Genomic DNA, 11,692 nt, shown 5'->3' on the forward strand with positions numbered 1-11,692 from the left:
AAATGTTGAACAGAGAGGGGCGAGGAAGGAAGCACCTGCTTCCAACCAGGAGGTGGAGAGAAATGCTTCCATGAAAAAACTCCAACCGCAGAGTGGCTTTTTGAGTCGAAACACTTTGCGCAGGAGTTTGGATCGCTCTCCGTTTGCGCACTGCAGGTTCATTTGATAATGTTGTGGGAAATGTGCGCCTGCGGTATATGCTACTTTTCTTTCTTTCCCCCACGTTTTTTAAGGAGACCGTGGGGATCCAAGGAGAGCGCGGTGTGAGCAAAAATTGAATATAAATCATCGATTGTCTTTTTTTGGGTAAATGTCGCTGGCACATGCAGATTCATAAGCCATGTAGCTTTTCAGCTTTGTGTCAGCTTCCATTTTCGTTTTAACGATGATCGTCTTTGCTTCTGCATCTGTAATGCATTTTAATGCACCGCAGATCTGTTCCCAGAGTTCCCTGCCCTCGGGTCCGCTGCCGTGTGGTTTCATCACAAACCCCCGCACCGCAGTCAGGAGCGGTCAGGCCACAGCGCGCTGCAGGAGCAACATGTGAACATTCGTGGCGAGTTGGGTTCGTTTAAGCTCGGTCGTCGACGCGTACAACTTTTAGTGGAGCGGTGTGACAGAGAGAACGACTGCTGCATCATTAACAGGAAAAAGTTGGACTGAAAAAGTAACTCATTCGGTTGGAAAACCCGATGCGCGTAAGAAGGGATGCCAGCCAGGCGTGGCTTGCGTTTGAATATCCAATGTGAGAATGCGTGGGGAGTATGTATATATAATAGGGTCTTTCCATCTGATAAACAGAGATATCAAACTGATGAATATGCTGAAGGGAGATTAATGAATTGAACGGATTGTACCGAGGAGGAGCACGGGCACACGTACCGGTGACGCTTTGTGCGTATTTATGGATTAGACTTCTACATTGCACCGACAACTTTTTTTTCTCCCCCCCCCAATTCTCCCTCAATCGACATAAAACATTGTAATTGCAATCCGTGTAAACACATTGAACCACGTAGACAATGGCAGAAGTCGGGAGTTTTCTCGGACAACTCGATTTGGATTTACAAAGCTTCCCTGCACTCGGAAATATGCCTTTACCCGCGGAGTCGATCCCGGGCCCAGTGGGTTTGAATGAGCGACTGGGGCAGATCGAAGGGAGACTACAGCGGGGTTCGCTGACGGATTTCGGGCACCTCAAAGGGATTCTGCGGCGGCGGCAGCTGTACTGTCGCACGGGGTTTCAGTTGGAGATATTTCCCAATGGGACAGTGCACGGAACAAGACAAGACCACAGCAGATTCGGTGAGACTCATTCACTGCACCACAGGGCTCTTTTTTTTCTCCTTCTTTTGACAGCGCGAGATTAGTAGAGGAGGCTATACTACTTTTGATAAAATGCTTAATAGGATGGTAAATGGAAAGTATATATCAAAATGTGATCCGAAATCCCTGCATTTATATCGATTAGGTTAATATTCTAATCCATTCCTAATAGCCTATAGCCTACAACTTATTCCACGTAGAAGTAATTGGTCATAGTGTAGTGTGCATGTTTGGGGTGTTTTCAGACAGTCAGCACTCATTCTGCAGGACAGGAAGACGCACACACCTTTTAAAACTCACTTGAACCCCGTGCAGCAAACATGCCTATATTCTGGGGGAACATTCGCAAAAAAATAAAATAAAATTGGTTCGGTTTGGTATAGACAGACAGACGTACAGTAAGTCAGACCGTTGGACTGCAGTTGAAGTATAGTTTAGGGTACATCCTCGGCTGCGCACGGGGCGCAGGTGTCTCTCCTCGAAAACAAGCCAGCGCGCACAGCCTCCGCGTCCCCTCCTGCATGCGCACCCGCTCAAAGAAAGGATCCAGGCAGCCCACACGCGCTTGCACACCCCTTGATGATTATATATATATATATATATATATATATATATATATATATATATATTATTATTACTCACAATCATGCCGAGGTGTGGTTCGCATGGGAATGATAAACAAATGAGGTCAGGGGGCAGATATGCGCATTGCTTGCGCCTCATGTCCATGGCATGCAGTCAGTCATCTCGCAGGTGCAGCAGCCCCATTTTTGCTCGCGCGTTGGAAAAGAACGGAATAGCTCTAGATTAAAGCATGACCACTGTGGAATTCAGGGGAAGGTTTAACGCTGCACTCTTCAGCCAAAACAAGCCCGTTTACAGGGTTGGGTGGTCCGTTGTGTTTGTCTCTGGCTTCACTTAGCCTTTTAAAAAGGCAAGGTCTTTGTCAGTGCTGCGCAAAAGGAGGGCCATGGCTTTGATTAAAGGATATGAAACACGCTCCTCACCCCCAGAAATTAGAGGGATGTTCTCTGTCATTCTCTGGCATCGGCTCGAGTCAGAAAAAGATGGGGACCAGGTGGCTGAGTTAGCCGATGCCAGTTAAGACACCCAGCTGCATTCTCTCGAACTGACTAACGTGTGCATCGCAGTGTGAAGGAGTTCATAAACAGCCAATAGCTTTTAATTACACAGGTTTTTTACTCTGTGCTTTGAAGTAGACGAGTCGACCTGCAGCTCACTTTACTGCGACTTCCTCTGAGTCAGCAGGCAGAACCAAGGCGTTTGTCCACATTTCAGCTCCATTCTATAGCTTGTTCTCAAACCTTTGTATTTGTTTCAAGGACAACTGTAACCAGGAGAGTATACTGTATGTATACACTACAGGTCCATTTGGTTCCATTTGTACACTCGAGAGTTCTTTTGGATCCTTAAGGAGTTCCAAATTGACCCTGACGGTCTGTAACTCGGAGAGTGTATACAGGTCCATTTGGCTCCATTTGTGTGCACGTTACAGACCTGTCAGGGTCCATTTGGAACCCCCTCCTCAAGGATCCCTGACCCTGGATCTCACTGGATGTCCCCACTCTTGACTCAAACATTGTCATGTCAATTAAGGACCCCTAAATAGAGGTGTATTTGGTTTGCGGAACGGACCCTCATTTGAAAACATATTTTGTGCCAGGGGCCCCTATATAAGAGTCTCTGAATAAGAGAAGATCTATCAACACTATTAAATGAAAGCGTTGAGCTTGTAGTTTGGCTATTTTATTTTCAAATAAATGAAACATAATAAGCCCGGGTTAAGTGTTTAAACTGTTAATCATTTTAGCTGGGGACCCCCCTGGGACCCCCCTCAAGGACCGCTCGGGGGTCGCCGGACCCCACTTTGAGGACCACTGGTCTAGACCAGTTAAAAACAGAGTCTGCCATGATATATTTATTACAAAAACAGAGATCGGCGCTGTCCACATCTGTCTGCTCAGTTGTGATCTGTTATCAGTTAAAGCCAAATACCCCAAGTTCATTACATGACCCTGACACAGCGAGCGACTTGACTCGAGAACCATAACAGCTGGCAGCCGCTGGCTAATATTGAACTTGGCTATACTAAAGATTCAAACGTCAAGCCAAAAGTGGAAGAGGAGGAGGAGGAGGGCCCTTTACAGAGCTTATTGTCTGTGACGACACAACAAATGATGTAGCCCTCGACCTGGGAGTTCCCACCCAGCCAATCCGCCGCACGTGTGTTTGGGATATTGACTCACTTTGTATTATCACTTACAAATGGTAACTCACTGATTCACTTGTTATTCACGGATTCACTTCTTATTCACTGGCTCACTTTTTATTCACCCATGCATGGTTCAAGTTCAAGGTTCAATGTCCTTCATTGTTGTAATGTCTAGTGTACCCGGTACATATTACATAAGAGCGAAAGGCAGTTTCTTATTCACTGATTCCCTTTATATTCACCGATTCACTTGGTATTCACTGATTCACTTGGTATTTACTGGTTCACTTGGTACTCACTGATTCACTTGGTATTCACTGATTCACTTGATATTCACTGGTTCACTTGGTATTCACCGATTCACTTGGTATTCACTGATTCACTTGGTATTCACTGATTCCCTTTATGTTCACCGATTCACTTGGTATTCACTGATTCACTTGGTATTCACTGATTCCCTTTATATTCACCGATTCACTTGGTATTCACTGATTCACTTGGTATTCACTGGTTCACTTGGTATTCACCGATTCACTTGGTATTCACTGATTCACTTGGTATTCACTGATTCACTTGGTATTCACTGGTTCACGTTGGTACTCACAGATGCATGTGTTCACAGGTATCCTGGAGTTCATCAGTCTAGCCGTGGGTCTGGTCAGCATCCGAGGCGTGGATGCTGGACTTTACCTGGGCATGAATGAGAAAGGAGAGCTGTATGGGTCGGTAAGTCAAAGACCCACCCCCACTACACACACACACACACACACACACACACACACACACACACACACACACCACTTACACTCATTCTAATGGAGCCAGGTTCATCAGCAGCTATACGAATGGAGGTTTTCGGACACTTTTCACTTTTCAGACAATTGGCACAGGGCAGGTTCTCAGTGTCAAAGCAGCTCGGCGTATCTGGGTGTATCTTCGTTATTTGGAAAGAGGATCCTGTGAGAAAATATTGTGTTTGAGAAGGTCAGTTTGTTATGGAGCTGGTCTCTCCAGAACACAGATATGAGAAACATAGTCAGACAAAACAAGGACTGCTGTTTGTGTAGCCGTCTCGCACACACACCTTTCATCGCCTCTCGTTTTCTGGCATTTCACCATCTTGTAAAGATTTAAGATTTGGTCCATACATCGGCCGTTGACTTTTTATTTTATTTTATTTTTTAACTTTTTGGAATGACATCGATATCGGCAGTTATGCAGCCGATGTGTCCACGATTTGTAACGGTTTTCAACCTGTGGATCAGTGTTGGGGCATTTGGCAAAACATTTTCAAAAGTTGCAAGCTTTTACAAGTTCTACGAGCTCACAGTATAGCTTTGCCCCAATTTACAAAAAATTGGGTTCTCAATAATTATATATATATATTTAAAATATATAAAACAATATAATAATATAAATAAAAGCCCACCCATCTGGTCATGGGAATACTTTTTTCGATGAATTACTCACCACATCGAGGCTTGGACTCATGGGTTTTGTTTGTTTTTGATGCATTCCTAGGCCAATAACGTGATGACCAGCAGTGGCTCCCTTTGGAGACAGAAAAGAGACTCTGGTCGGATGGGAGATTTCTTTTAGATTTCTAAGCGTGCACTTATCTAGAAAACATCGAGAACCCACTGACGTAGAGTCGTAGATATGTCGTTATATCTGAATAAAGGCCACGAGAACTCAACGGCATGGCATGATGTAGAGTAGACTATAGAGCTTCTGAGGAATTCTGACAAACCTTATACGAGATTCTGAGGAAGAGCTTCTATTTGCAGCACAGGAGAGGAAACTGGTCTCTTGACTGCATTTTGGGATATGCGAAAATATTTACATATTTCCCACAAGTAGAGCGAGAGGACAGCATCTGGTTGTAGGTGAATCCACCAGGGCCTTCTTCTGAGACCGTCCCCCCTGCAACACGGACCATTAGTATACACATGTAGAACTCACACAAGTCTTCATATCGTCCGTAGCCGTTGGTTTGAAACCTTTTTTACATTTCAAGGACGCACAGTTTGATACGCATTAGGCCGCGGACCCCCATTTGATACCATTATGGGACCGCGTTAATATAACTTGAGAATGTACTGTATAAATGGAACCAAGTGGACCGTTTGGTTCCCTTTAGCGTTACCCTTTGCCGTGGTGGAGGGGGCCATTTTGTGGCGGTGCATCATGTTCTTCTTCATGTCCCCGTCTCAGGTAGCGTGAAAGTTTAACCACTTAAACTCTACTGTGTATAGTTGGTTTACCGTGGTCCCCCCCCCCCCCCGGGTTCTGTACTAGGTTCTTTTATTTTGTGTGAGCTTGTAGATCTGCCATTGTTGCCAAATGTTCACCTCCACAACAGGGACACTAGGGCAGAAGTGCATGGTTAAAGTGGAACCTTGTTTTTGAGTGGCGCTAGCCGCTCTCACGACTTTGTGTGTCCTCAGTGTCTATTAGTCACTGTGTCTATACATCATCATGATAAAGGAACCGCTCACTTTCAATGGGTGTGATTTCTTTTGTAACCTGGGCCGAATTTTTGGTAATTGTTTGTTGTAATAGTTCCATTCTGTTGCTTCTGGAACAAACATCTTTTTGTTTTCTCTCTGAATTTGGCAAAGAAAAAACAAATCGTCATACCGTACCGTTACCGGCTTGAACACATGGACCAAAATCATGTTTAAATCCAACCCTTCATTTGTGGTCCAAATGATCTAAAAATAGGGCCCAGGTAAACTAAAAAACAAAACCATAATACCCCTTTAAGAACAGAGGAGGGATAAAGGCAAAGAGAGAGAGAGAGAGTGGGTGGGTGGGTGTCTTGGTGGTCAGGGGTTCGGTGGGTTACTCATATCATGTGTCCCCAGGATTCTACCTGAGGGCCTCTGAGGCTCCTGACGGCCGGGCCCCTGGCTTTGAACAATTAGAACAGAGGCTGCCATTAAGCTTTAGCCCATTATGTTGAAAATAATTGTGCGGATATCATTACTGTGTCCTATCAGAGTCTGGTATCCTGCAGCTTTGACCCTGGGAGGGGGGGGGGGGGGGGGTTTGTGTGTGTGTCTGTGTGTGTGTGTGTGTGTGTGTGTGTGTGTGTGTGGGGGGGGGGGGGGTCATCTAGTAATCACACACCTGACTGAGTCACCTGACTGACAGAGGGGAGTATGTAGACATGTCTGTCTGGGACTGAGGGCCCAGAAGAGGCCCCAGTGCTGCCATCTTGAGACTGTGACACGGTTCTCTGGTCTCCTGCAAGGCTCTCTCTCTCTCTCTCTCTCTCTCTCTCTCTCTCTCTGCGTGCGTGCGTGTGTGCGTGCAGTGCACGGAGCAGGACCATTCATGTGACCTTCAAGGCTGTGTTTACAGACAACATCCATCCTACCACCGCACAGCCTAATGGCCTAATTCACTCGTTATCTCGACGTCGGGGGTCCAAATGGAACCCTTTACGGGTCTGTGACTCTTGAGGGTGTACTCGATATGGTTCCATTTGTCACGACCCCTCAAGAGTTTAAATGAATACTGAGGAGTTCACCAGTGTATAGGTTTATTTAGGTTTATTTATTTAGCATATAGTACAAAAAAATAGACAATAACATATCAAAGAAACAAAAATACAATGCAAGGAAAGGAAGAAGCCAGAAGGCTTATATGGAATCCTTTCCTGGAGGAAGAGGTCATTGGTTTAAAAAATTAAAAGTTCATAAAGAACAGTACATAAATCTACAAGTTGTCAAAGGGGGGTAGCTGTGCAGTAAAGAAAGAATTAAAACACAGACTGCACAGAAAAAAGAAACAAAACACACAAAAGAGATAAAACAGATGATATCAAATCGGGGGTCCGTGGACTAGTGCATATCAAACTGGGTGGGAAAAAAATAAAAAATAAACCACACAGCTTTGGGACAACTGCTGCGACTCGTCGGTGAAACACGTCCTCTAGAGCCATAAGCCCTTTTAACCCATTCTGGGCGGAAACCCCTTTTGGTGTTTTAAAGCATTGTTAATACTTTAGCTATTGAAAAACAGCAGATCTACAAGCTCATATTTTGAAAGATCATGAAAATGTGCCTCAAATCTTTGAATATATATTATTAGAGAGTGAACGTTTTAACTCAAAAATCTTTGCTTCTGAGGGGTCCGTGAAACAACAATATTGAGCACCACTGATACAGAAACAGGTTCTTTTTTACAATTTTTACATTTTTTTTAATTTCAACGTCAGGCCTAAACGGGTTAAAAGCAGAGATTAAGCGACTGCAGACACTTATGCCATAACGCAGCAACGCCAGGCCGTCGTCCTCCCTCCCCCCCCCCCCCCCCCCTGCCAAAGACAGACCCAAAACAATCCAACGGAGGAACGGAGTTTTTTTTCTTTTTTAGAGTCGTTAACGACGCCCCTGAGGTTGGGCCTTCTTTAAAAAGCAGTTCCAGGAGCAGCAGAGAGAGAGGCCCTTACGTTGTAGCACAGCCATCGCATGACTGACTGGTCTTTGGCAGGAACGGCGACCGCAGAGCCGATGCCCTGCATTGTTCTCACACGCTCTCGCTAGCCAACAGACTCTCACCTGCTGAACCCGCAGCCATCGCTCATGCTGCGCTGTCAAGAGACGGGCTCTGGTGCTCTGAGAGCTGCTGTGTGTGTGTGTGTGTGTGTGTGTGTGTGTGTGTGTGTCTGTGCTCGTGTGTATGCATGAGAGAGAGAGAGAGAACGTTGTTCTCGTTGCATCACAGGGAGTAACATAATTCTCCACGCACACTGAGAGGTTAACAGGTCTGAGGGAGTGAAGGTTTGGGTGTAAAAAGTATAAAGCTGCTGGTAATGACTTTCCCTCGATTGTCATAACGAGCACCTGCCGAAAAGACTTTCTTACCGGTTCATTTCAGCCCGACGAAATGGAGCAAAGTCTCCAGGTGGCTGTGAAAGAAGTTTGACGCATACAAGGGAAATGTACTATTAATACTACGAGTACATAGTACATACATAGTACATACTGTAGATGCACGACATCATCACTCTTGGCCAGAAACCGCTTGCATTCATATATTTTTATTCTTCTCCATAATGGCTCATATTTATACTTTGTCATATACAGTAGTAGCTCTAGATCAGCTGTTTTGTTACATGTAGTTTGAAAGTGGTTAAGTCCGTCTGTGGGTTTCGCGGACATATACAGACATACCCCGACAGCAACCACACGTGTGTCTCTTTATTATGAGTGAAATAATACAACACAAAACATACTGTACATAGAAGTCTACTATACTATATAATATCTCTGTTCCATCTCTTGGCCGGGGCTGACACATCATTTGTATTAACCCATTCTGACCGGGAACCCATGTTGGTGTTATAGCATCATGTTATGCTTTAGCTATTGAAAAATAGCAGATCTACAAGCTCATAGCGCGCCACCGAGTGGCGCGCTACGAGCTTGTAGGTCTGCTATTTTTGAAAAATCGAAGAGCGACTGACATTTTTAGAATCTGATCTCAGGTCAGAATGGGTTAACTACTACCACATGAGCTGTACTGTGTGTATCATATCACTAAGATGTTGGTCTCTCTCTCTCTCTCTCTGTCTGTCTGTCTGTCTGTCTGTCCCGCCCCTCTCTCTCTCTCGCTCTCTGGCAGAAGAAGCTCACAGCGGAGTGTGTGTTCAGGGAGCAGTTCGAGGAGAACTGGTACAACACGTACTCGTCGACCATGTACAAGCACAACGACACGGGGCGCTTCTACTACGTCGCCCTCAACAAGGACGGCTCGCCGCGGGAGGGCGGCAGGACTAAGAAGCACCAGAAGCTCACCCACTTCTTGCCCCGGCCGGTGGAGATCGACAAGATCCCGCAGGCGTACCGCGACGCCTTCCAGTACAGGTGACCAGCGTTGTTGCCCACTGGGAGAGGGTTGTATACCCCCAGTCTGACGGGGGGCAGAGACGGAGAGTGGTGGTGGAGGGGCTTGGATGTTCGAGTCTCCTCTCGTGGCTGGACTCTGTTTCCTCTCCTCCTCCTTCTGTCCTTAACCTCCCCCCCTCCTCCCTCCCTTCAGAGGTGTTTACATTTGCCCCCCCCCCCCCCCTAGTCCACGTGGCAAGCCCACTCCTCGGCACGGCACAGACATAAACGTTTTGCGTGCGTGTTTTCCTTGGGATGCTGCCACTCCGTGTCAGTGCTTCTGACCACCATGAGGTGAAGAGGCAAAAGGTTCATCTTCAAAAGGAAGAAAATGGAGAAGGGGTCAGGTTCGACGGGAAAGACGCTGACCTCAGATCTGTGGGACCGCTAGGCTGCCGGCTCGGGGACACCAAATCTGTGCCGCGGGTCTCGCGCCGTCTTGAGGAACCACTACGAGAAGCGAACGATTGTCGTTGGGTTATAGCAACGGACTATTACTATGGGTCACAGAATGAATGGATGAATGAATGAATGGCCGAAAGTTGGACGAACGATACGAGCTCCCGTTGCAGGTCCCATCCGGTGCATTTGTCATGCTCAGTCATGGCAATATGCGAGTGTAGCAGAGTAGCTCAACCTGAAGCCCAAAAGCCTAATATCTCCCCTGCCAAAGGGTTATTCCCTCTTGGCCTATACCGGTAGAAGGTTGTTTTCACACCCGGGAGTCCTGGCTTCGATTCTCAGGTGTTGCATCGGTGCCGTGATCTGGATCAAGTCCCCCGGTGTGAGGGGGTCAAAGAAGGGGCTGCATGTAGCAGAGTAGCTCAGCCTGAAGCCCAAAAAGCCTAATATCTACCCTTTGGCCTAGCGACAGGAGAGACGTATTCTAATCGTGTGTGTTACACCAGCATGCCAGTCAGAGCAGACGTGATGACAGGTCATCGTTAAAGGACCACTTCACCACTTTTCTTCATAATAATAGGTCCTCACTAATAATCACGAAAAAAATGGCGCAATGTTTTCCTACTCGGTCTGTGTCTCATAGGAGGGCTGTGGGGCAGTTCAGAAACCGTCTTCCAGTGACATCATCGATGGGGAATCCAAGCCAATAGAAACGGCAGGCTTTCTAGTCCTGAAAAGTTGCAATGCGAAAATGGAAGCCATCGTTCTCACGATAATGAACATCTATGAACATTTTGTGTAAAAAGAAAATCTGCCTCATGATGATGTCACTGGAAGACGGTTTCTGAACTGCCCACATCCCTCCTATGAGACACTGAGTAGAAAAAAATCGGGCCATTTTTATCATGATCATTAGTGAGGACCCATTATATGAAGATAGGTTGAAAAGTGGTGAAGTGGTCCTTTTGAGTGTATAAAATGGGCAGTTTATATGGTCAGTTGAGTTACTAGCGACTCCAGTATACCGAGAAGCGATTGCATAAAGTAGTTTTGTTGAGGGAACGTCTATGAGACGACAGGAGGTTACACTATTATTATGGGAGGGGGGTGGGGGGGGGGGGGGTCCTGTGTTCACTAAATGCTCTTCTAAAACGAATATGGAAGTGGGCAAAAGCTGTGTTTTTTGCCAATGTATGACATTGGCAAATCTGAGAGCACTTACTGCCCGGCGGTCTCGTCTGATCACCGCGTCTAAATGATTAAAAAAAAGTAGCATCTCGTTGCTGTCGGACAGAAACCTTGTAAATCTCCAGATTTGACCTTTTAATATTTCTTTTCATAAATTAATGCCGTTAATACATTGTGACATAATATATATATATATATATTTTTTTTTATACCATTTACGCCTATAACGACATGCCCAAAACAAAGGACGACAGATTGACAGTGGTTAGGTCTGTGTGGGGTTTATGAATATTTAAAACAGTGAAAAGGTTCTATTTCTTTTTCCTGAAAAGTAACAGTTTTGGACGAACAGGATTTCCACCCGACAGCGACGATCGTATAGTTTAATAGTTCTATGAAATGCCGGTGAGTAAGCTTTGGGGCTGACTGTGGTTTATGGTAGAAGTAAATCTGCATCTGTGGTGAACTTTGAAAGGTGGGCGACTTGTAATGTTCAGAGAGTGTCAGGAACATTATTAAAAAAAGAAAAAGAAATGCAAGTAGCGGAGGTGTACATATGGGTGATCCTATTTATGAGATGTACAATATATTTATTTTCTACATATACAAATCTATATATAAATCTATATATTTATTTATTGCAAAG

The 11,692-nt window shown here is 45.5% G+C and overlaps 1 protein-coding gene across 2 annotated transcripts; it reads left to right on the forward strand.

Moving 5' to 3' along the window:
- The first annotated feature begins 457 nt into the window (after positions 1 to 457).
- fgf16 (fibroblast growth factor 16) lies at positions 458 to 10,931 on the forward strand. 2 transcript variants are annotated; one of them, XM_080774258.1, is made up of 3 exons: positions 458 to 1,305; positions 4,182 to 4,285; positions 9,194 to 10,931. In XM_080774258.1, the coding sequence occupies exons 1-3, from the start codon at positions 1,023 to 1,025 to the stop codon at positions 9,437 to 9,439; spliced, it is 633 nt and encodes a 210-aa protein (XP_080630384.1). In that variant the 5' UTR covers positions 458 to 1,022; the 3' UTR covers positions 9,440 to 10,931. The 2 variants fall into 2 exon arrangements, with proteins under 2 accessions (XP_080630384.1, XP_080630385.1); XM_080774259.1 differs by having other exon boundaries at positions 9,197 to 10,931.
- Positions 10,932 to 11,692: the final 761 nt, after the last annotated feature.

This window comes from Protomyctophum bolini (genome assembly GCF_963924005.1).
Source record: "Protomyctophum bolini genome assembly, chromosome: 10".
NCBI lineage: Eukaryota > Metazoa > Chordata > Actinopteri > Myctophiformes > Myctophidae > Protomyctophum > Protomyctophum bolini.